The 26,485-nt window shown below is 42.1% G+C and overlaps 2 protein-coding genes across 2 annotated transcripts; one reads left to right on the forward strand and one right to left on the reverse strand.

Moving 5' to 3' along the window:
* Nucleotides 1-1,004: 1,004 nt before the first annotated feature.
* tmc5 (transmembrane channel like 5) lies at nucleotides 1,005-11,135 on the forward strand (the record flags this gene model as incomplete). The annotated part of the gene is made up of 20 exons (XM_083906319.1): nucleotides 1,005-1,078; nucleotides 2,435-2,670; nucleotides 4,356-4,433; nucleotides 5,220-5,336; nucleotides 5,430-5,532; nucleotides 6,017-6,092; nucleotides 6,198-6,458; nucleotides 6,904-7,046; nucleotides 7,130-7,274; nucleotides 7,355-7,507; nucleotides 7,614-7,780; nucleotides 8,047-8,122; nucleotides 8,220-8,317; nucleotides 8,389-8,484; nucleotides 8,575-8,650; nucleotides 9,072-9,205; nucleotides 9,316-9,489; nucleotides 9,958-10,036; nucleotides 10,353-10,445; nucleotides 10,536-11,135. 20 exons carry the CDS (start codon nucleotides 1,005-1,007, stop codon nucleotides 11,133-11,135), a joined length of 2,979 nt encoding a protein of 992 aa, XP_083762445.1.
* Nucleotides 11,136-12,710: 1,575 nt separating this feature from the next.
* On the reverse strand, nucleotides 12,711-18,807 carry LOC310940672 (germ cell-specific gene 1-like protein; the record flags this gene model as incomplete). The annotated part of the gene is made up of 5 exons (XM_083905661.1): nucleotides 12,711-13,005; nucleotides 13,944-14,055; nucleotides 14,608-14,760; nucleotides 15,434-15,481; nucleotides 18,519-18,807. 5 exons carry the CDS (start codon nucleotides 18,805-18,807, stop codon nucleotides 12,711-12,713), a joined length of 897 nt encoding a protein of 298 aa, XP_083761787.1.
* Between the last annotated feature and the right edge of the window lie 7,678 nt (nucleotides 18,808-26,485).

Raw genomic sequence — 26,485 nt, forward strand, 5'->3', positions numbered from 1 at the left:
AACCACGGTTCATTGGCAGTTATAATATAATCTTCTAAAATAAAGATTGTTTGCCTCTCAAAACCTTAGAATAAGTCTTTTATAAATGCAGAAATCACCACACATTTCTTCTTTTATCATAAACCCAGTTCAAGTAAGACTGTTTAAAAGTTAATCATTTAACTCTGAGATGATCCTGATGACATTTTTGGGGGTTAGTTTGCTCTTGGCAATTTACAGATGATTTGTTTCTTTAGTGTGGATACTACGACCCTTAAATCCTAAATCAGAGAGACAATTAAACATTATCCCTGGAGGGTTTCATTATTCTAGCCAGAGTCCACACAACATATACCTGGGGGATTGAGAAGCAGTGGACTTTTACCTTTATGGTCTGGCCCACACTTCCTGGTAGCCGCACAGTTCTTCATTTGTCTCTGTGAATGCAGGTCTCATTCACACAGTTGTGGGAGGATTTGTTGCTTTGGCAGCTGTTGTGAATACGCTCAGGATCTACATCTATATCAGGTAAGCAGGGTTAAATATAACAGGACTATTTGTTGTATTATGTATATAACCTTCAGCCTACATTTCATCTCAAATAGTGGTCGTCCTCACTTCGTGGTTTTTTGTTTCTGTTGCTTTTCTATCCATTTGTGATTCAGTGGGTCTGTGCGAGGACCATAAACGATACGAAACTAAACCTACTGAATGAATTAATGATGAACGGATGAGGCTGGAAACCAGAGATTAAATTACACTGCTGTGTTTCCCCCCCCACTGACAATGTCTCTGTCAGTCTGAGCGCAGAGAGACTCACTCGGCCTCAACATGCAATGCTTTTTATGGACGTTAAGTTAATGTTCACTTTTGATATAATACTGTCTATCTTTGTCATCATGATGCATTATTGTTTTTTATTTTTACGCCTGGACGACATATAGATTAGTCAACTGAAGAGTGATCGCCTGTGACAGAGGGAGCTGAAGGACTGTCTCCACGGAAATCGCAATTTGAAGCGTCTCATGACAAGTTACAGCAACGGTGGAGTCTTCAACCCTGCTTACCATGACAATGAAACTCTGGAAATTGATAAAAGGTTTGTCATTTTTTTGGGGGGGGGGTTTAAAAACTTAATTTCTGCAAAGAAACGCCGCTATTTAATAATCAAATACTGTGTTTGACTGGTTGCTGTGAACTGTTTGAAGTTTTAATCCGAGGGCAAACACTACTGTGCTGTGAGAGAGCCAACAGGATTTCCTCCAGGTGCAGGCAGCAGCAGCAGAGTAGATACATTATTTATCTCGTCAAAGACTGGAGAGAACACTTTGAACCACTTTTAATCTCATGGAAAATTGAAGGGTCAAAAGCAAGGCTATTCAACTTAAGACCCGGGGGCCAGAACCGGCCCTTCAAGCAATTTGGACCGGCCCGCAGCCCATTAACCCATAAATAATGGATGTATTATTAAAAAAGCAGATAAGCTTCGCCTATTTCTGGCACTTTGCAACACTTTGTGACACTTTGCGTCACCTTTTGGCAAATACTAGTACAGCTGTAATTGCAGGCAGCCTATGTATGTACCAGAATATTTTGCACTAAGAGCCAACTGCAGCAATTGTGCCTAAATATTATTGGTACTGTTACTTACATTTCTGCGAAAATAGCCTTTTGTGGCCATTGCACCTTAATGTTGTTTATAAGGTTACCTCTAATTTTGTAAGAGCCAATTGTTCCATACTGTTCTCCCCGAATGTTGGTGGTACTGTAACTGTAACCTTTTTGCACTATACGCTAATTGTATTGTACCTGAATGTTGCAAATCATCATTTCGGATCCTTTCCCGAATTTAAATAATTCATTAAAATTATTCCTTAAGAGGTTTCCAAATATTTTCAACTGATCCTTGTTCAGGGCGATGCCGACTATTACTGTAGAAAATTTATTATCAAGTTATTACAAGATACTTTTAGTTTTTTTTGAAGAAAGTCAGCGCACTGTCAAAGTGCATCAGGGCAAATGCATAATATCCCGAATTTCAAAAATTCATTAAAATTATTCCTTAAGAGGTTTGCAAATATTTTCATCGGATCCTTGTTCAGGGCGATGCTGATTTCATCATTTCGATAAATAAATGCTAATTAATTTCAATCATTTTCTATCTATTTGTATCCGTTTACTGTACATGCAACACAACATAGTAGTACAGGGGTTGACCGGCCCACTGGCTGGACAGCTTTCCGAAAACCTGGCCCTCCGGAAATTTTAGTTTTCAGAACAACATTTTCAGAAACAAATAGATTAGTCTCTGATGCTTAAAATAATCCTCCTCTTCCTTGTAGGATAGTATATCACTAAGCACCCACATTAACAGGACTTAACCGCCTGATTACGCATTATTACTGCAATCACAAATGGTGCATACTGTATGTTTTATTTCCTTGAACTCCTCTAGGTATCCTCGCAAAAACAACCACACCAACCCTTATGCCAGGGAAGCCCCCTCCTGGCGGGGTAGTGGAGCAGAGGCACCTAATGGCTCCGTGGGTCATGGGACGACCGGCGGTGACGATTCCTTAGCGAGGGCGCCCTGGGGTGGCTGGCAGCAGGAGAGCAACAGGGGGAGGGAAAGCATCCCCATGGGCCTCATCTCAACGGGCCCTGGGAGTCCGTCATGGCGGCACGATCGCAGTGAGTTTGTGACATTGACACTCAAACTACCAGGAAATTACTGTATGTACCATCCTTTTTCACAGATCATTTGAATGTCATTTCAATAAACAAAGTACAGTCCAATAATAGATCGACCACAATTGACCACATGTATGTTTGGACAAAAAAGTCATTTGTGGGTTTGTGTAGCCTTACAAAAAGCCTTTTACATGAACTTTAGACAAGGGCCTCGTTTTGTGGGGTCAGCCATCTCGCTTCATCATGTTTCTAGAGTACACTCTTAGAAATAAGGGTTCCAAAAGGGTCCTTCTACAAGGGCTGAGGTTCTACCTGGAACCATTTGCTTCTGATCTGATAAGAAGCGATCACAACACAAAGAAAATCCGTTGCCTGTGGTTCCTTTCACTCGCTTTGAGGTTGATAGCACCCTGAATCCGATACTTTACAGGTGGAACCAAATGCCAAACAGTGCCACTTCCTGTCAAAAAGACGTTGTTTTGGTTGCGTCCCGTTAGCTTTATGGATTCGTAAACAACATTCTTAGAAATAAGGGTTCCAAAAGGGTCCTTCTACAAAGGCTGAGGTCCTACCTGGAACCATTTGCTTTCCCAAAGAAAGGGTTTTTCAAGGGTTCTTGGTAACACTGATGGTTCCAGTAAGAACCATTTTGATCCAGAGAACCCTTTAAAACCCCTTTCCTGAATAAAGGGTTTTAAAAGGGTTCTTGGGGGAACTTTTATTAAAAAAAAAAAAGGTTCTACCTGGAACCAAAAAGGGTTCTCCTACGAGGACAAGCCAAAGAACCTTTTATGGTTCTACTTAGCACTTTTATTTCTAAGAGTGTAGTCTGGACAAACCAAATGGCATGACCATTTGTCTGGTTTGTCCATTTGACATCTTTTCTGGTATTTAACTCATTGGCTGCCATGCGTTTTTACAGCATTTTGACTGATTTGTGTGTTGACTATGTAAACACCGAATCTACCAAGAGAAAGAGTAGACTCTCTTCTTTCGTCAGACGTCGTTGGCAGATCACGGTTGTATTTGAGTTGACGTCTCTAGACGTCAATGGCAGCCACCTTAGTTCCCTGATGGGCTTGGGAATGGGAGGAGCAAACTTAGGCCCTATCAACATGGAAACAACGCGAAATGTAAACAATCTTTTTCTTCGGTTTGAAATCGTGTCACGAACCCCCCCCCCCCCATAAAACAACTGGATACGCTGTAGTACATATTCCAGGCCTGTACGTGGCACTGTACTGTAAGTGTGCATTACAACCTAATACAATCACAGAATGACACCGAGCCAGGGCGACTAGGAAAAGAAAATAATACTTATCATAAAACAAACAGACCAAACAATCTCCAAACAAAAGGAGAGGAACGACAGGATATAGATAAGCAACAGCAAATGCAAGCCCAAGAGAGAGGTGGGACTATTTTAAGATACCTCTAGGGGACCCGTGTTCCAAAAATTGCATATCAGAGAACCCTGACTCATTTTCATGTGGACAACCCCTTAGAGTCCCGTTACAATCTCACCTTTAGAGGTCACTAATTCTTACACACTGGTCTTTGAATGAAGCCTATGATACAGAAAAACAAAAGCAGCATTGTCTCCGCTGTTTCAGTCGTGCACATACCTTCAGGTGTTGCTAAGCGACACTTCTGTTGATGCCGTCTGCCTTATTTTTTTATTTTAGATCACAGTGCATTCCAAATCAACCCCGACTCTCACTACGATCGATCGCGAATAGGTCAACTCCCCTCTTCAATTTCAGGTAATGGTTTAAACTAATCCGTCTCTAATGTGTGTGTGTTTATTTTGACAGTCACATTACTGTCATCTCCCATGTGCGGTTGCCATGGCGTCGCTGTGTACACACAAAGTCGTAAAAAAAAGGGTTCCCAGCACAAAGACTTTTAATGTGACGCATGTGTTGTTGACTGCGATAATCAATCAGTAAATGTGTTAATTATTTGCGGAGGCCGATGACAAAGAAGACAAGAGGACTGACAAAGGAAGTAACACAGAGGGAACGAGAACGGCTGAGTTCACTGTTATCTTAAGCTGATAGGACGCAATCAAAGGTTTATGGGCAAACATCAGTAGAAAATAACTCTCAGAGCCACTACTTTGGCGATAGACCCAATCTCGCCATGACATAACTGTTATTGCATGACGTCAGCACCTCAAGTTTTACAGAATTAGTGCCTGGGCAGACCACACTTCTGTTTTATTCTCTTTATTTACAGTTGTACACATAATTATTTTAAGGATTCAGTCGATCAAGAAAATACACTACCTCCCCCCAAAAAAATCGAGGTCAACTGACCGGGATCCAAGAACATGTCATCGCAGCAATGCTTCAGCGAGATCATTTTCAGACAAGGATTGACCACCACAGAGTCCGCAATGCACACATTTGTGGTATTTCCCAGCTACTATTCAAAATGTGCAAAGAGAAGAGGGTTACAAATTAAAAGCACTGCATCGTCATGAAGGTGAAATGGACGAGTAAAGGTGTAAAAATGTCCACCGTGATTGTCTTTTTTGATCAATCCAGCCAACATGACAGTGAGATGGAGGGGGATGACGATGAGAAGGATGAGCATGTTTCCCGACGCCGATCCCGCCCGTCTGGCGTTCACCGAGGACGCCATCAGGAACGAGATGGAAAACGGTGAGAGGCTTTGACGGGTAGATCTCTGCACTGACACTTGATCTGTCGCCGCGCGTTAAGTTAACAGGACCTGTCTTGTCTTGTTTCTCACAGAGGAACAAAACCAAGTCAAGGAGCTCGTCGCCCTGTCGACACGAGACCGAATCCACGCGATCCGCTGTCTCCCAATGAGCTTTGAGGAAAAGCAACACATCAGGTGAGGAATCGCTTCCAGTTAAAGATAATTCACTTCCTTGTCGGTGTCGTTTCGAGGTTAAACATTACTCTCTTACCCTCGTTGGAAAAGTCATGTTGCAATGGATCACATGAGGAAGAGTTACACTGTATATCTTAACACGTGGACACAGTGTTCTTTTGTTTCAGGGGATTGTAAACAGGAAATGAACGATTCATTTACAATGAAAGCACATTTAGTGCTGACTGCAGTATGATGTCAGTGTGGTAGAACTTCTACATTTCGATTTAAAGCGGCAGTGCCTAGGTTTAAGTGATTACACTGCGACTTCACCTGAAAACAGGCTCTGTCAAGCAATACTATCAGTTCTGCATGATTGACCGTTTGTGTGTATATCACAGCAGCGCAGGCACGAATGGGAACAAGTCATACTTGGACCTATGTTGGCGTCTCGCTTTACTACCTCAATGATGCTGTTGTGTGGATTTTTTTGTCAATTTTACAGGAGCCAAGTCCTCAAGTCGGCCAAGCAATCTCGTAAGAATGCGCATTTTGCAGATTGCTCTGAAAATGTCTCGCTGGTGAGTGATTTATCGATCATCATCGACACTAATTTGGCATATTTAGCCATCCGATTCATAACCCCCGTGGGTCTTTGTCAAATACGTCACAGGCCGTGCTCTCAGTTTTTCCGCAGGTGTGGCTACAGCGTACGCTCAGCCAGGCAGACGCTGGAACTGTGGCACGGCATCATGAAGGAGATCGGCGGCAAGTTCGGCACCAGCGTCCTCTCCTATTTCGTGTTCCTCAAGTGGCTGCTCATGTTCAACGTCTTCTCTTTCCTCGTTAACTTTGGCTTTATCACCATCCCGCTGCTCGTTTACGACCCCACGCCCAACGTCCCTCCTAATGTGACCTTCAGGGGACTGGAGATACTGACTGGAGCTGTGAGTGAAGACTCTTACAAAACCTGCCTTCTTTATCTCTATATATGGTTTATGGGCCTCTGCATACCTGGGTTATAAAAAGTGGCTGTTGTCTTTCTGTCATTTCAAACCAGACATTGTACTCTGACCCAGAGAACTGCTGCTCGCTCGACATTTTCTTTCACCATCTTTTTGGTTGTACCATTCTCTACAGATGTAGCATCTCTACATGCCTAGATCCGTTCAGTTTCTGCCATGCGATTGGCTAATATGTGTGTGTTTCCTATTGGATTGAATGTCTCCAAATGAATGCTAAGGCCAATTCATAGTTGGGTAGTTCTGTTTGTTGATCTATGATTGAACTTGAGCTCCTTCCTCTGCAGTGAAAGGTACAACTTTAGCATGTTTAGCACCTTAATATGGATGACGACGGCACGACTGACTATTCCTTGTTCCATTTTTCCAGGGTTACTTCAGATATACCGTCATGTACTACGGCGGCTACAGCAACGAGACACTCGTGGGTCTGGTGGACTACAACATGCAGCTGGCCTATTTCTTCACCATCGCAGTCTACATGGTGCTGTGCGGAGTTGCGCTTCTTTTCAGGTCAGTCGAATCCTCTGAATGTCTTAGCTCCGATTGAGCGCATGTATCTGAAAAGTTCCCCCGTCGGTTTTCTCCTCACGCAGCATGGCAAGCTCGTTTCAGGCAAATTATGTGCTAGCAGCTCCGGCCTCGAGCGGCGCATGGCAGCTTATGTGCAGCTGGGATTTTAGCGTGACCAACGAGAGAGCAGTGAGGCAGCGCAAGAACAACCTCCGTGTCCAACTCAAGGTGACTGTCAATGCACTTCAAAGTTGATACGTAGACGATGATCTCATTTAAGACAGCCCATCACTGCATTTATCTTCCAGGAGTCTTTGTCGGAGAAGGTCCACAGGGAGCGGCTCACCCTCTCTGTAAGACTCAAGCAGTTTGGGGTTTATCTGGGTTCCTGGCTCCTCTCCACTGGCTTAGCTCTTGGCTGTGGGGCCAGCATCTTCTACCTCTGCCAATATGAACATCAGGTAGGCACACTTGCATGTTCAGAAACTGAATACTGTTTTTACCATCAGCACACGTCATTTAGCACTGTCTTGATGTGACCTCCATCACCTGTTTCCTTCTTGGCAGCGGACAACTGACGCCGCCAACTGGACTCTGCTTCAGGAGGCGGAGACTCTCCTGGTTCCCTTTGTGGTGTCTCTGATGAACCTGGTCGTGCCGCTCTTTTACTCCCTCTTCAACAAGTTCGAGCTCTACTCCAGCCAGCGGAAACAAGTCTACGCCCTAGTGGTCAGGTTAGATGGCAGATATAAGTCTTTGGCCACACTTGAATTCAAGGTGTTTTAATCAGGCTTTGGGATCGGGCCACTTATCTCCAATGTTAACGATTCAGCATACCGAGTCATGTCGGACAACGCTTCCTACCTTAAAAAGGTGACCAGTTGCTTACTTCCAGCATGGTCCTGATTTTGTCTTCTGATCCTAAAACAAGGAAGGAAAATTCCCATAATGCAACACAAATTGAACTCACTAACAACTCCTTCTCTTTCCTCACACACAGAAATGTCTTGCTCAGAGGGTCCATCCTCGGCGTCTTGTGTTACTACTGGATGAACGTGGTGCCTGAGAAGTTTACGGTACGTTTAATACTTAATAATACTACATTTTCTCTTGTCTTATAGCCAACGTGCACTGGATGTTTCACCATTTTATTATTCAATGCGTTCCCTGCAGTGTTGGGAGTCAATCGTGGGGCAGTCTTTGTACCGTTTGGTCATTTTTGACTTCCTTTTTCTGATGTTGGGATCCTTCTTTGGAGAGTTTCTGAGCAAGTAAGTGACATTTCATTGTTATTACAATAATGAACTACAGATATGGACTACAGATACTTTTCCTTTGACAGCGTACTTGGGACTACAATATTACCACGACTTGGCGTTCCAGAGTTCGACATAGCCAGAAATGTCCTTGAACTTATCTACGCACAGACTCTAGCCTGGTAAGAGAAAGATATTTGACCACAATCAATGTGGGTCAAAGTCATATTTTCATATTAAAAGTTGTTGCCACTGTTGTTTTGTCTACACAGGATTGGCATCTACTTCTCTCCCCTGCTGCCTGCCATCCAGATTCTCAAATTCTTCATCTTGTTCTACCTTAAGAAGGTAAACCCAAAGCCATCTCTGGCCCCCCACGAACAGCTCTGTACTCCTTTGGCGGCTCATGTTACGTTTGTGCACCTGGGTCAATAATTGATTAAATCCTTTCAATATATTCAAGGGTGTGCTTTATTATGTTTTTTTTTGGATTGATGTTCATTAAAGCCAGCATTGTACTGCAGGAGGCCTGGGCAGCATCAATCATCCCTGGAAGAGTATATGGCTTCAATAGTGCGACTGGTAATTTGACCCGGGTCTGATCTGGTGTTGTTGAATGTTTCATGAACGACCTTTGGAGCAACGCTATTCAAAAGCCCCTGATGAGATTCTCATGTTTTCTATTACCGAGGGAAGAAGAGTAGAGGCTGAAATTAACTTTAAAAGTACATTATTTGTGTGTTGATGTTTGTTCATGTTCCCCCCACAGGTCAGTCTGACTCACAACTGCCAGCCTCCCCGGCGAACAGGAAGGGCAGCTCAGATGCAAACAACTTTCATCGCCCTCCTCTTCTTCCCTTTCTTTGTGGGGGCCGTGTCCATGGTTGCGCTCACCGCCTGGAGGTATGAGGACATGAGGCCCGTTTTGAGAACCATTTAGCTCACATTAACACCTCGGAGTCAGAAAGATGTAAATTGTAATGATACATCCTCACATTATTGTCTTCTTGCAGACTCACTCCCTCAGAGCAGTGTGGTCCTTTCAGGGGTCTCAACAACACCTTCAGTGTGGTTGAAGTGTGGATACATGAGCTGGAGGAGATAACTGGTTCTGAGTGGGTCGTGTGGATTTACCAACATGTCATTGAGAGTGAATTATTCTACTTTATCCTCATACTCATCGTCCTGTGAGTACAAAGTGCAACTGCAGCATTCTGTGCTCTGCACTGTGGAATGGAAAAAAAACCTGCTGTAAATCACATTTTCACATATGTGTTTTTTTACATCTTTTTCTATATATTTTTTCAACTTAATCCTATTTTTTAACTTAGTTATCTATGTATATATAATATCTATATATTTATTCACATTTTCTTTTACATCTTTTAAAACTTTTTTGTCTTTTTTATCTATTTACAATTTGTAATGAACTGCAATTTTTAACGTTGCACTGATTTCCTACAGTTCTGTCTGTGTGTTGTTTTTAAAACTTAAACCTATATAGACTCTATAAATAAAACTGCGTTGCCTTGCGGTTGGAGATTAAAATGAATTCTGATCAATATGTATTTAGTATTTGGTATTTAAATAGCCTTAATTCAGAATTTAAATTACTTGGGCAATTATATGATGACGGTCATGTTTTTTTTGTCCAGAGTCGTCATGTACATGTTCTGGCAAGTCACGCAAGGCCGCAAGCAGCTCATCGTTCTACTGAAGCAGCAGATTGTTAATGTGAGTATCATAAATAATCATCATTGATTATCATCTTTCTTTAGGGGATCAGGTGAATTGGTCACTCTAAATTGACTGTAGGTGTGAGAGTGTGAGTGAATGGTTGTTTGTCTCTATATGTGGCCCTGTGATGGACTGGCGAACTGTCCAGTGTGTACCCCGCCTATCGCCCAATGTCAGCTGAGATAGGCACAGCACCCCCCGCGACCCTCTGGTGGAGGATAAAGCAGAAGATGATGGATGGATGGATGGATCTGTCTTTAGTAAGATCAACAATTCCTTCCCTACTTAACTTTTCTTTGTCTTTTTATGCCAGGAGGGCAAAGACAAAGCCTTCTTGTTAGAAAAGCTCCAGAACCTCCAGAAAACTCGGCCAAATAAAATACTCAAACAGAAGACTCCAAAAAAGGTCTGTTTGCTTGATCTTACATAAGTGCCCTTTAACCTTGAGATAATGTGTCATCAGCCTGGCTCAATATTTTCGTCTTGCTCTTTCCAGCACAACAAACAACGATCGGGCAACGCGTCCACAGGTGGTCAGTCCACCTCAAACGCCATGCTGCAGGCTCTGTTCGCTCGCCAGCAACACGAGGACGAAGAGGGAAGGCGAGGCGATGGCGGCGTGCCAGTTCCCTCCGATATCTCCACCTCCAGCGCCCTCGTGCAGGCCATGATGGCCCGTCAGAGAGCTGAGGAACAGGAGGGAATCGCTCACCTGTCTGATGCAGACTTCTCACCCCCCAGTGCCTTCACACAGGCCTCACAAGCGAGACAGAGGGCAGAGGCTCAGGCGAGGGATGAACACGACAGCAGTGCGGCCAATTTTCACGAAAACCCTTCCAGCGCTGTCACGCAGGTGATGCAGGCCAGGCGCAGAGCCGAGGAGGAGCGAGCAGACGATGCGGACGATGACGCGCCCAGCTCCGTGTCGAGCGTCATGATGCAAGTCTTGCAAGCCAGGCAGAGAGCGGAGGCGGAGGACAGGACTCGACGGGTCAACGCTCACCCGCAAAACCCAGGCCCCGCGGGCTCCAGCGCACTCATTCAGGCCATGTTGGCGCGGCAGCAGGCCCAGAACGAGTTTGACGACGGCTACTGAGCAGGTCTGAATTCATCTCCACCGTGGAGACAGGGACAAGCAAGCAATAACAGAAAAGACTACTTTCAAGAAGGACTGAAATCAGCCTCGTCACATTATCATTTCTCCATCAGAGAGTGCAGGTCACCTCTTTTCTTTTTTTAAAAGTAAACATACTGTATATTTTAATAGATGTATTTCTATAACAGTGTATAATTAAGCACCATGATATATTAATACTGATATTGTGCCATTTCTGAAACATAAACTGTGCATATAATATATATAAGTGTAGATCATCACCTGGTACAAAATAAAAGTTTATTCCTCACATATTGCAGTGCAATAATTGATATGATACATAATACTGACACCACAACACACCAGAAATAACATGCAAAACTGTACAGACACCACCACGTGGACACCTGGTGGAACAGTGGATAGAGCTGTTGCCTTGCAGCAAAAAGACCCAGGTCCAAATAAAGGTACCTTTCTGCATGGAGTTTCTCACAGTCCAAAAACATGCAGAGGTTGTGTGCAACACTGTCCTCTAGTGGGTCATTAATGCAACAACAAAAGATCAGATGCTTGTTATTGGTGACCTTTTCTTCTGTCGTATGAAAAGATCGCTTGTACTTGCGACGGCGTCGAGTATTTATTTTCCTCTGATCGAGCAGAAGCGAGAATTCAATGACGTACTGAGAGAGATGCCTTACATGTGAACATCGACGACTAAAACAAAACAACCACAGCCTATTTACACTTTACAGTCAAGGCCAGAAGTATCAGGACACTGACATTTTTACTGTTCTCGGAGAAAAAAATAACTGCATTGGAGATGAAGCCTTTAAAGTGCATTAGAGCCTAAATGTCAAAAAATCCCAACCCGCCGCACCAAAGCCTCCTTCAGCTGATGCCAATTGTCTCCCTTGGTCTGCAGCAATTTAAAATCCACTCCATCAAATAAAAGCCAGGTGACTGATTCATCAGTCAGTGCTGAAAAGCTTTTTGGCTCCACAAGAAGAACAATTTGGTACGAAAGGAAAGTTTCGGATCATCATTGATCCCTAGGTTTTGGACATCTCCCGCACTCTTCCTTGATATTAAATGACATCAATTCACTCAGATTAAAGCTGAGATTCGGCAATGAAGAACAAAAAAGCTGTAACTGTCCAAATACTTCCAGCCTTTGCTGTATTTACTGTATCCAGGCAGTATTTGTGCTCTATTTGTAGCTGAAATGCTGTTTTGCGATTGGAAAATTTCATTTTGATTACATTGTTGATCAACTGAAACACATTTGATAAGGCTTTTAAGACCCTTAAAAATGATTTTCCTTGAATTTACATTGCGGTAGGTACAATAATACAAACAGAAACAACACACCATGACGAACAGATCATGTCCCCTTCCTCCAGTCCTTTGCTGGGTTGCCAAACTTTAACCTCGATTGACATGAATCTCTGCGATTCATTCAAATTAAGGCAGGGTAGAAATGTCCCATGAGGCAAACTTCCCATGTATAGAGGATCGACAACAACACCTCCATCCATCTATCCATCCATCAAGCAACATGCTGCCCCCCCGTCTCACTCAGCACTGTTCTTCCCCTAAGGATCCCCCAATGTCACTCAGGTCCAGCGAGTCGGCGGGAATGGGAGTTTTCCTGCCGCTTTTCACCGTCCGACTCGGATAAACCTCCACGGATTTAGAGATGGAGTGCACCGATCGCTCGCGGAAATATCCGAAGGCCTCCCTCGCGTGCTCCTCGCGGATGCTTTGCTCGAAGGTCTTGCGCTTGTGCCTGAACTCGATGACGGTCTTCGTGTAGGAGTTGAGGGTGGTGACGGACGCGCCCATGCAGCAGGTGAAAGACGCCCAGGCCATGCTGATGTGGAAAAAAGGGCGGGAAATTAAACAAAGCTATATTTTTGCAGAAATATAAGTAACAGTACCAATAATATTTCAGGTACAATTGCTGCAGTTGGCTCATAGTGCAAAATATTCTGGTACATACATAGGTTGCCTACAATAACAGCTGTACTAGTATTTGCCAAAAAGGGACGCAAAGTGTCACAAAGTGTCACAAAGTGCCAGAAAACAGGCGAAGCTACGGTTTTATTGGCTTTTTAATGATACATTCATTATTTATGGGTTAATGAGCCACGGGCCGGTCCAAAGTGCTTGAAGGGCCGGTTCTGGCCCCCGGGCCTTAAGTTGAATAGCCTTGCTGTATATACACATACATACATTTTAATACATCTTATGTCATTTACTGTTTTCTTCTTCTTCTATGTCCATTTGTGGCTCTGGACTGCTGGAAACTTAAATTTCCCCATGGAATTATAAAGTCTAACAACAACAACAACAACAATAATCTCAATTCAAATTGCTTTCTGACAATTTTTGCCTTGACACTTTTGACATGATATGCCGGGTGCACATATGAGATCAGACAATCAAAACATCATGCACTTTGTCCATGCAGGTCAGTTGATGCCAACAAAAGGTTAAGAATTGTTTAGCCGCTAAGATGAATCTTTAGCATACTGAGCATATTGTGAAGGAGTGAAATATTATCCCCTTATGCAACACCAATTACGTCTGCACTGGGGCTTTGGACACCAAAGCCTAATCCTGCCATAACATGAGAGCTTTGGGCTTTTTTCATTAGAGACAGTGATGCTGTGGAGAGGTGAGAGCAAAAGCTACTATTTGGGACCGCTGCACGCAGAATGGAATTCCTCATCATATAACATTTTTATTTATATAGCTACACAATGTGACACCCTTGATCTGAAGTGTGACGTTTGAGGTGAGTCGTACCAGAAGGACCAGCCGTAGTCCCAGTTGTAGGGCCTCCAGTCGGGTGGACCGAGACTGACGGTGACCTGGAAGACCTGCGTGTACATCACATGAGCCACCATACCAAGAAGACCTGGAACAATAAAAGACAGCGTCAGTGCATTTAAGCCCCGCTCTGTGACATACTGGCGCCAGAGAATTGTGCAGAAATCTTACAAAAGCAGTTTAAATGCAAATGTAAACACTGAAACAATCACCTCACAGCCCTCAATCTCCATTTTTTGTTGTTGATCATTTCACTGCCACTGTGCTTTTATCTCATCTGCACCAGAATTACTTCACCTCATGACTTGTCAAAGTGACTCATAATTCATTATTATATCAGATTTAAAGAAAAATAACAGCTCACTTTACCCTCCAATATCACATGACATTGTTTTTAACCCTATCATGCAGTGGTATCCTCCACCATATATAAAAAGTTGACATATTTTAGTTTTAGTTTGCAGGGTGAATCTAACCAGGAAGTAACAATTTATTGAACAACCACCAGGGGGGAAATACTGCTGGTTTCAAAAACTGAATGAAGGTCTATGGGAAAATTAGCTTTCTTTGCTAGTTTCAGGTCTTTTTTTAATAGAAAATTAATTTTGTAATTTGTGTTTCAAATAAAAATCAGAGGCACCTGAGAGCACAGTGAAGACGGCAGCGAAGGCATTGAGCTTGAGTCCGTCGATCACGTTGCTGGAGTGAACCAGCTCCAAACACATGAGGCTGAAGCCGACCACCAGCAGAACGATGTACAACATCTCAGAAACCAGAGAGAGCCACAGCATCCCTGGAAAACACACACACACACAACCTGTGATTTAAGCTATTTTCCACTAAGTCAGGCTTTAGACGACAGGACACGTCAGATGTTCCTGGTCCAGATATAAATAATATATCCGATTCAGTTTCCCAGTGAATCAAACTAAATGTAATATGACTACATCAAAATAATCTCTTCCTCTCCTGCCTTCTTGTTATTCAGATTGGTTCGAAGCAAGTATTTCTCAAAGAACAGCGTCAGCTGAAAATCCGTTAACTTAAAACCCAGCGTATGTGGCTTCTTATGCGTCTCCATGGCTTCATATTGACTGGATCATCATCGTTGAAAAGTCACTGTTTTAAATGTACTTACATTTTTACGTCAACATCAACAAGTTTGATTAATTTGATTAGATTATATATTAAAGACTGAAACAGGTAATCAGAAATTAAACTTTGTTAAATTAAGTTTTGCATTAAATATATAGTGATGTATCATTATTAAGTTTGTCAGAGTAGAAATGTGTTATAATTGGTAAATGCTTTTTTATTAATTAAAATATTGCTAAAATCAGCCAAAAACATCCTGATTTATTGAATATGAAGATTTAGTTAAAAGATTAACTAAAAGCTCCATATGAGTCCTATGTGGGACATTATTTTGTTATTAAAACACACGGTCATAAGCAGTAGACCCTCACCTTTCTCTGATGCCGGGGCCAAATCGATGAAACTGCGGCATCTCTCACCTACAGTACACAAAATTAAAAAATTAAAAATATGATATGATACAGGCTTTAGTCCAAATCCTGCAATCTGCCTTTAAATCCCCAGAATGTGACCAGGTGTGTTTCACAGCTCAGACAGAGTGACCCCTCATGTTGACATGTATAAAGCTTTATTGACTTTGCTTCTTCTTCCTCTGCTACTTTTCCTTGTCCAACTTCTTTTTCATACATTTAAAAATAAAACGCTGTGCAACTTTGAAGAAATAAACAAATGTACATTTACACCATCAGCTCCACATTTGGTTTTGACTTTGCGTTTTTTAAAATTATGTAATTGTAATATGTATGTATATGTGTACATATACATACATATATATAACACCCCTCAAATGAACCCAAAAGCACATTTTCACTACAATTAGTACAAAAGTTACAATTAGTTATCGTATGTTTTTCTATTCTAGTTTTCATTATTTTGTTAGTTTTTGTTAACTACGATAACTTTGGCGGTGGGAAGTGATGCTAGCAGTGTTTTGGCGACAGATGTTTCACACTAGAGAGAGTGTGTGTATAATAAATGCAGCTTTCGGAGGCTTCTGACTCAGTGTCAGCAGATGTTTTGCTGCTGCTAAAACCTGCCCGACATCAGTTTCTTGTCCTATTGAATTACAGGAGCGAACACACACACACACACACACACACACACACACACGCACACACACACACACACACAATTATGCTGATTCAACAAAAAAATATGTTGCATATGTTGCAGGTAAGAGCACTCACACAACCTTGAACACACACAGTGTGTGATGTGTGGCAGTTTTAACAAACACCGACATAAAATCGCGACCCTTGACACGGACGCGGCGCATGTCGCCTCGCCGTCATCTGTCAGGCGGAGCGCGTCGCTGGATTTGCTGCAAGTGGAGCGCTTTAATCAGGTATAGAAGGAGGGTGGCAACAGCTGTTTTGAGGAAAAACTCATCAAGGCCCCTGTTACATAATCCTTATTAACTCAAGCTCTCCTCACCCCCCCCTCCATCGTACAGCCACTTGATGAGATAAACATGTGCTCGCAATTCCCCTCTTGACTAATCTCAAAGTGTGGCCGGTTACTTTTTTTTCCCCTGACCTTTGTGTAAAAACATGTAGACGTGCGTTGATAGGAACTGTATAATATAAAGACTATTAAAATGAAACTTAAGGAACAGGAAATGACATCAGCCACAGAGGCTACTGGGAGCTAACAGCAGTTAGCATTTGGAAAAGGGGATCATTTGCAGGCTCTAGCAGGCACATTGCCGTCATATATAACATGTATCCACTGGACACGTAAATCCTCTGAGGCTGGAAGTTTGTGTAGAACTCTGTGCTGCACTGTGGAGCCAAGAATAGAACGTTTCACAGAGTTCCGGTTTTTCACACTTTGCCGACTGATAGGGCCTCCAGAGTCCCAAATACAAGGATTTAAATGATAAATGTGTCCCCTTTAAGTGTTTAAGAGTTACAGTATGAATGTCCTGATCAAGTCACTGTGATGGACTAATCTGGCCTGTTCTCCCCTTTGACCCAAACTGACTTTGATGCGGCTCACCACCTCCCACCACAAACTCACTTGTAATTAAATCTTTATTCCAATGTGATCTGTTTCATTCTCCACACACACACACACACACACACACACACACACACACACCGGTCACACTTAAAATCTAAGTCTGACTGAGTTGCTCCCACGTGCTACTGTTTATTCAACATTTCATGCCAAAGTTATCTGGACAATGTCACTGACTGATAATCGAGGGAGGAAAACAACAGATTTGAGTTGTCATGGATGTTTGCTAAAGGGCTTGTGAGTCATCCGCTCGTCAGAATCCGAAGAAAAAAAGGGCCTGCTGTCAAGTGTGACGATCATGAAGAACATTTTGATGAGTCGGCCTACCTGAGTGAATAACGGTCTCAAATATGGTCTCAATATGGACTTTTGGAGCAGTTTCATTTGGAAGTGAAGTCTGCTTTACATCGTCTGCATTACCGTAATTATCTGGTGTGATCTGGAAAATCTGGCTTTCATGTGCAACTACAGTGTTTTGTTGTTCTTCATTTCAAATTGTTATAACAATACTGTATCATGCAGTGAATTGTTTATAACTGCCACATATTGGAAGTTAATCTGGGAAAAATGGCAAAGGCACACTCACACAAAACAAGTCCAAATTAGAGTTGAAACAATTACTAACTAAATTAATCGTCAACTATTTTGATAATCGATTAATCGGTTTAAGATAAAACAAGATTTCTGATTGTTTTAGCTTCTTAAATGTGAATATTTTCTTTGTTTCTTTGCTCCACATAAAGAAATTATTAAGAACCGAATCATTTTGGTTTCTGGACAAAACAAGACATTCGAGAACATCGTCATTTCATGACATTTTTTAGCATTTTCTGACATTTTATGGACCAAAAGATTAAATCCATTAATCGAGAAAATAATCAACAGATTAACTGATTATGAAAATAATGGTTAGTTGCAGCTCTAGTCGACTATAATTCACATGCAATCTCATTAGAACCAGGCTTTAACCTTCACAGACATGTAACTCATCAGAGCTGCAGAAATTAGGTTTTATCTAATTAGGACCAGGGTTAAAAAATATATATATATATATATATATTGTGCCACTTACATTAAATTTTGTATATTTTGTAACATTTCGATTAATTATTCAGCCGTACTTTGACCCTAGGTCAACTTTGGACTTGCCTGCCTTAAGTGTACTAGTGGTGCACAGTGGGTGCCTTTTTCATTTTTAGCAGTAGGTGTCCCTGTCCCTCAAAATGTCTGTGCACGTCACTGCTAAACCAAAAACACAACCTTAAACCTTTCCCTACCCAAATCTGAACATGCAAAAGCAATTTCCAGGGTGACGCACGAGGACCAGGCAAAATGTCCTACTTTCGTAAAAGGTCCTCACTCTTATGGTTTGTTTTAAGTGATTTGGTCCTCACAGAGGACCCATACAAGCACACACACACACAAACCTCCTCTTACTTTCATCGTCGATGTTCTCCTCGCACGAGAACCAGATGCCGGTGTGGAACTGGCGGAACAGGAAGCGGTCGTCCCCGGTCTCCCAGCTGTAAACCACCTTGTTGGGGTCCGTCTCGTTGACGCCGTAGTCGATGCAGTGGTGCGTCCGCAGTCTGCTGCACTTGGGCTTGGGGACCCTCTGCGTGCCCACGCACCAGTAGGTGGTGATGAAGGCGGTGATGGAGAAGAACAGGGCGAAGAAGTTGAGGCTCACCGACAGGAGGGTCCTACACCTGCGCGAGGTCTTCATGGTCCGCGAGGAGGAGGAGGAGGAGGAGGAGGAAGCGGCGTCGGCGGCGGCGGCGCGTGATGGAGGTGCGTAAAGTTCATGGGTGCGCAGTGGAAAAGGCGCACGATCCGCGGCTGCTCTCCAAACACAGCGGCAGCAGCAGCAGCTGAGGTGACGACGCTCCCATTTGGCACAATGGACAAACACACACACACAGACTCAGTGACACAGTGTCACATTTCCATCATTAGATACGCACACACACACACACTCACACACACATGCGGTGTCTCACGAGCGTCCAGCCAATGGGATTTGACACTCGCAGCTTGGACTCGAGAGTGGGATTTTCTCCCTCCTCCATCGCTTAATTTATCAGATATACAGCGATTATCAGCCCGTGTGAGGGTGAAACAACACAGTCACACAGAGAGAAATCAAGGACAAGAAGCTCAGAGAATTATAGAACTACTCTGTCAAAAAAAGTTATTTTATTTAACCTTTACAGAGAGAAGCTGCCTATTTCACAGTAATGTATGGGGAAAAATCAATATATAACATAATATACAATATTTAATAAATACATCTAGATATTTTTAGTAGACAATTACTCATTTAGTGCACATCTGTTCTAACTTTTAAAAACCGTCATTAAACTAGTTTTACTTGTTTAATTCAGATTCAGTGTCACCAAAATTACAAAAACAACAACATGAAAATTAATACTTGAGTGACACTGATTTGGTGCAAAATAACACACTCTACACTCTTAGAAATAAAAGTGCTAAGTAGAACCCTATAAGGTTCTTCGGCTTGTCCTCATAGGAGAACCCTTTTTGAGAAGCCCTTGGTAACACTAATGGTTCCAGTAAGAACCATTTTGATCCAGAGAACCCTTTAAAACCCCTTTCCTGAATAAAGGGATTTAAAAGGGTTCTTCAGGTAGACCCTTTTCCTGGAACCCCTTTGGAGGGTTCCACCAAGAACCCTTTTAAAACCCTTATTTCTAAGAGCGTATAATAAATGCAATTTATCGTGTTACATTTGTATCAATCATAGCCAAGAACTGGATACTCATTTACCATGTGAACGGTCAAGTGACGTGATTTCCTGTTCCTTTGCGGGCGCAAGAAACCATTACCATAGACCCTTGTTATAAATGGTGCATGCGCAGTAGACCCCCACTCCAAAAAAAAACAAACGCAAAACACCTGGACACCTAAAAATTAGGTCCAACCGTGACTTGACTTGATCGTGTCTTTATACACTCTTAGAAATATATGTGCTAAGTAGAACCATATAAGGTTCTTCAGCTTGTCCTCATAGGAGAACCCTTTTTGGCTCCAGGTAGAACCTTTTTATAAAGGTTCCACCAAGAATCCTTTTAAAACTCTTTATTCAGGAAAGGGGTTTTAAAGGGTTCTCTGGATCAAAATGGTTCTTACTGGAACCATTAGTGTTACCAAGAACCCTTGAAAAACCCTTTCTTTGTGAAAGGGGCCCAAAAATCATTACCATAGACCCTTTTATAAACGGTGCATGAACAGTAGACCCCCACTCCAAAAAAAAACAAACGCAAAACACCTGGGCACCTAAAAATTAGGTCCGACCGCGACTTGACTTGATCGTGTCTTTATACATTCTTAGAAATAAGGGTTCTAAAAGGGTTCCTCTACAAGGGCTGAGGTTCTACCTGGAACCATTTGCTTCTGAAAAACCCCTTTCCCGAATAAATGAGTTTTCAAGGGTTCTTGGTAACACTAATGGTTCCAGTAAAAACCATTTTGATCCAGAGAACCCTTTAAAACCCCTTTCCCGAATATAGGGTTTTAAAATGGTTCTTGGTAACACTAAGGGTTCTAGGTGGAACCTTTATAAAAAGGTTCTACCTGGAGCCAAAAAGGGTTCTCCTATGAGGACAAGCCTTAGCACTTTTATTTCTAAGAGTGCAGAGCGTTGACACAAACGTCTTTACAGTACATTGGTGCATGTTACGATCCACTTCAAATACACCCCCGTCATCTTTTAATTAGTAGGTTCCACTGTCAGTGACCTTTTTGTCGAGTGTCTAAAATCTGTATCAGTGATACATGAATAAATAATTCTAGAGAAACTTGTTTGGAGGAGAAAAATGTCAGAAAAATCATGTTCTACAATTATTCCTTGTTAAATCAGCACAAAATACGTCGTTCTGTTTTCTGTTAGTCGTCAGAGTTGAGCTTTTTTTTTTTTACGTGTTATCTGAGGTCACACACAGAACGACGAGCTTTCTGCTGCTCCTGGATCACTGCCACGACTAGGAATGAGTCGCTTCTAATCTCAACCACAAACGCTTCCCTTCCTCCCCCCCACGAAGGTGCCAAGATGCTCGTCGTGTGAATGAGCTAAAAATAAAAAAAAATCGCATTGGAGCGTCTTGGCAAAAGCGCAGGAGTAAATGAGGCCAGAGAGACAGAAGTGACATCGCTGTTGCCTCAGCAGATTTACCTTCAACTTCCCCTCAGCCCCTGCAGGCTAAGCCTCGCGCTTCAAGATGAGAGTCTGAAAAGTGACAAATCAGCCCAAGTCCCTGCATCACTGTGTCACAGATACTGTTGTAACACGCTGGTGTAAGTGCAGGTGATCACCACCACACATATGTGTTTATATACAGTATGTGGTTTGTTTTAAAGCTGTACTCTGTAACTCTCTATTTTAAAGCTGTACTCTGTAACTCTCTATTTTAAAGCTGTACTCTGTAACTCGCTCTTTTAAAGCTGTACTCTGTAACTCTCTATGTTAAAGCTGTACTCTGTAACTCTCTATTTTAAAGCTGTACTCTGTAACTCTCTCTTTTAAAGCTGTACTCTGTAACTCTCTCTTTTAAAGCTGTACTCTGTAACTCTCTTTTAAACAGCTCTGTAACTCTCAAAAGAGCCCAAGCCCTTTTTTCCCCGAATAACTTTCAATATCTGGCGAATATTACAATTTCCTGCATGTTAGAACAGTGTATTAACAATATTTATTTAGAAGAAAATCGCTGTGGTTGTATAACAACGCCAGATTTTGCGTGTTAAATTTGAAATTGGAAACAATATAAAACAACTTATTCAAAATAAAATTTCTTTGAGTCTTGGAAATTATCGTGGGAAAAGGCGGATTGAACATTTTGTGACAATTCTAGAGCCATAAAATCAAAATAAATCATGGTACCATGTTTTGGTAATTACTCAGGAGTCCACAGGGGGCGATAGAGGTTCTCTCTGAAGGTACATCGCTTTTACACTTTCTTGTCATACGTCAATTCATTTTTATGATTTAATTTCTTCATTCGGGCCTGACTGGAAAGTTTTCGTCTCTGAAATAATCGTTTTTGCCCTTTCGTCAAAGAACCAGCAAAACTGTTTTCAGCTGCGCTAACGTCATCGCACAAGGGTTTTCTAATAATCCAATAGCCTTCAAACGTAAACACAATTTACCATTAGAACACTGGAGAGATGGTTGCTGCCTGGAAATGGGCCTCTATACACCTATGCACATATTCCATTAAAAACCAGATGTTGAAAATGTTATTTTCATTGAAAAAACAAGTGTTTTTCCTTCCAAAATAAGCACATTTCTAAGTGACCCCAAACTTTTGAACGGTAGTGTACATATAAGCATAAAAACAACACGTCTGATGAATTGCATTTGGAGAGAAGCCCATTGAAAACAGTGGGATTGTGCTCTGTGACCTGAAATCGCCCTTTGGCTGCTGCCAACCAGTGACCAAGAGTCTTAACGGGGAAAAAAACGGCAGCATATTGGAAGTCAGAGGACTTGGCCACACTGATGACGTCCGTGTGGATGATGATGATGACGATGATGATGATGATGATGATAGGCCGTCTCCTGAGTCTGTGGCAATAACACAACTTTAATCCCGCTCTCAAATGAACACAGCGAGTGTTTGTGGCCTCTGAAAGTGTCATTTATTTTGGACTTTAGGGACAGTGGTGAGGTCAGGTTTCATTTCCTCTCATCTCCACTGGAAGGACCTTTATTGAGAATTTGACCTCACAACTATAGTGGCCTCAAACACACACAATCCTGGTTTTTACCTCCCTAATCATTCTATTAAATTTTTCAACTGTAGCAGGTCAAGCTGGTCACTTTTTACCATTATTATTATTATTATTACCAAGCTGGAACGTGCTGCATCAACAAAAAGTTGTAATGAATATATTAGCTCCCTGTTGTTGCTCTACTGCGATGTTAAGTGTTTCCCTTTGTTGATTCTCAGCAACATTTCACATTTTAATTGCTTTAATTTTGCAGAAGAAAAGAAAAGAAACCTCTACCCTTTATTTGTGTAAAATGTTCTCATTTTTAACAACTCCCACAACCTTAAATGAACTACACACACATATATATAACACACACTTAAACATCCCAGTCATTTCCCCATACACGTGTGCAGCAGTGATTCCTCTCTGACTGCATATAAAGGCACAGAGCATGATTACTAAGCAGCATCAGCTGCTTCCATGAGCCCCCTTCACACCTGCTCCCTCTTACAGGTGATGGTTAACCACGCCCCCCTATGTCAGCCACGCCCACCTATGTCAGCCACGCCCACCTCCACACAAACATTTTCAAATTTTACTTGTCCGTCTTGTTTGTATATGAGGACTTGAATCTCTCGCCTGTATAAATTCAAACAGTGTTTTATCTCTTGAAAATATAATAAACATATATATATATTTTTTAAATAGTATAATGTATATTCTTCAGGGCGGGGTTTTCATATAAGCCAACATTACTAGTTTAAACAGCCAACTTTAAGTTCGTATTACCCTCTTAATTAAGTATCTGAGAGTAATAAATAATTAATTCCTTTAAAACAATTCTCAAAACCATTTTTGCCTATTTATTTTTATTGTTTTATAGCATATTGATTATTATATTTTCTCTCACTTGCTTCCATGTGATATTGTCCCTTTGTTTTTATTCAATTTGATATTTGGTGTTCAAATTTTGTGTGATTTTGCCATCTTTTCTGACCCCCGTATTATTATTATTGTCATTTATTATTGTGTTAACATTAAAGATAACAATGCTTATGAAGGCATTCTTACAAAACTGCTGTGGCAACAAAAGCAGTGGTCCTCGTATTAAACTGTTAAAGGCGCCATATGTAAGAATGTGGCCAAAAACGGTTACTACATTAAAATTCAAAATACAGAGGTCTTTTAAGGTTTCGTTTTCTGACGTAACTGGCAACCCGTGGTTGCTCGGCAGCTGAGACTCTACTGACTGCAATGATTGGTAGACGGCGGTAGGTGGCGCCACATGCCAAAAACATGATTTCAAAACATACACATGATTTGCAGTCTGCAAAATAGATCAAGATGAATATTGTAGGGAAAGTGCATTACAGTCTGGTCGAATAAACATGCATTACAATTCTAAAACGTCCAAAAAAGGACTGTTTTTAATTGGCTTTAACTCACTGAATTTGCTCATTTTCCTCAGTATAATACATCATTTATTCACATTTCCCCGCCTGTTGCTGTACATGTGTATCTGTATTTGTGTGCTTCTTTGTCTGATGCCCACTGTTGGCTTCCAAATCTATGAAATCTGCAATATGAAGATTATATTATAGGCGGATTATACGATGACGGTCGCATACATATTTTAATATACGGTCAAACATTGGTTTAAGGCCCCGGTAATCCCTAATGACGGAGATGAACAGATATTATCATATGTGGCGTCCGAGTACAGCGCTGCGAGAGCCGTATATAATAATAATAATAATAATAACCCCTGCTGCCTGCGACGTATTCTATATAGAAATGTTACATAAGTTTATCCGGGACAGAGGCCAGAGTAGACGAGAACTGATCCGATCCGTTAGGATTTGACGGGGAGACAATAAAACGACACGTTTTCCTTTTGCGGCTTTGCCTAAGCCCTGGGAATCACATGGGGCGTCGAGCAGAGCCCTTTCTTGCTATATTATGCGGACCATGCAGCTGCATAGGGCCCCACAGCCACCAGGGGGCCCCCAAACTTCAACAAGTTCAGACTCGTATTTTACTGTATTTTTGAGAATGAAAAGTACCAGTCTTTATTTGCATGTATTGGATGCATTAATTTATGCATATATTTGCAAAGCATGTAATCAGAAAAAGTTAGGAATCTCTACCTCGAGTTTGAAAAAAAAAAAAATAGGGGCCCCCCAAATAGTATCTCGCATAGGGCCCCCAAACAGCTAGAAACGGCCCTGGCGTTTTTCCGCAATGTTCTTTTGTTGCTCGGCCGCCAACCTTCACAAAGACGTAAGCGTGTCGGCCCCCCCACACGGATTAAAAAATGAAGACGAGATTATTTTATGAGATCATTACATATCCGTATAAGAGCGAGCGATGACGCATCGCTCGAAACTCAAAGGATCAGAGAGGAGATTTTGAGCGTCGTCGCCGTGATACATGTCACGAGAGATTAAACGACATTGTGTGTTGTTGTGTTGTGTTTTTTTTGTATATACCTTCGGAGCATATGTACCTTCGCGGGGGCAACATGGCGAGGCCTATAAGCTCTTGATAGACACACACACACACACACTTCATTTGTGTTTTCTGAGGGCGACTTCCGCTCAAAGCTGCTAAGAGCAGAATTTGCCTCTCAAACAGATTAGTCGTCATAATCTGTCATTCACTGATCCTCGAAATCATACTGTCTGGGTGCTCTGGAATCAGCTTACAGTGACAGTGGATGGCGTGTGAGTGGTTTTATGATTGGGTTTGCGGTGCCTTGTCTTGTCTTGTGTCGTGTTGGCCTTATGAAAAGCAGCGACGAATGAGAAAAAGACAATTGTTTGGCGGAGGAGGGGGGGGGGGGGGGGAGAGAGAGCGGAGGGTATGTCACCTCGTGTTGTTGGGACATGGCGCGTGCCAGATTTTAAAAAAATCATGCCGTATTAAGACGGTGAGGCTCAACAAGACACCTGGTGGTTTGAGTGAGTAGGGGTGTACCAAATAAATGAGTAGGGGTGTACCAAATAAATCGATTCACATAAGAATCGTGATTCTCATTTACTATGATTCAGAATCGATAGAAAATGTCCCAGAATCTATTTTTTTAAATTAGACCCATAGTATTTTAGATACAGGCCTCTACCAAATGGTTGAGATGTCTGTTCATAATAAACCTGGTTGGCATCATTCATAAAGTACAACATTCAGAACAAGTCACGTTCATTTAGTGTTAGTGAGTTCAGATCGCATTTTTCAATGACATATAGTGACTTAAAGTGTGCTCGACCGAATGGTTGAGTAGTACCTTAAAGGGTTAAAGTAGACATATTATACCCTATTTCTACAAGATATCCTAGTTCCCTGGTGTCCAGCCCTTTTCAGAACGCTCGCTTCTGAGCGCCTGTCTCTTTAAATGCAAATGAGAAACACAGGAAAGTACGTCAGCTAACAGCAGTTAGCATTTGGAAAAACCATCATTTTCCGACTCTCGCCGGCACATTGCCGTCAAATATAAAACGTAAATCCTCTGAGGCTGGAAGTTTGTGGAGAACTCTGTGCAGCCAAGAATAGAACACTTTGCGGACTTCCGCTCTTCCGGACACTATCGCCCGCGCCTGCACTCTCGCGTTTTTTACAGACAAAGCGGAGCTCTGCGAGACGACAATTCAAGGAATGTCTCATTGTGACGTGTGCGG

Source organism: Microchirus variegatus, assembly GCF_963457635.1.
Source record: "Microchirus variegatus genome assembly, chromosome: 19".
NCBI lineage: Eukaryota > Metazoa > Chordata > Actinopteri > Pleuronectiformes > Soleidae > Microchirus > Microchirus variegatus.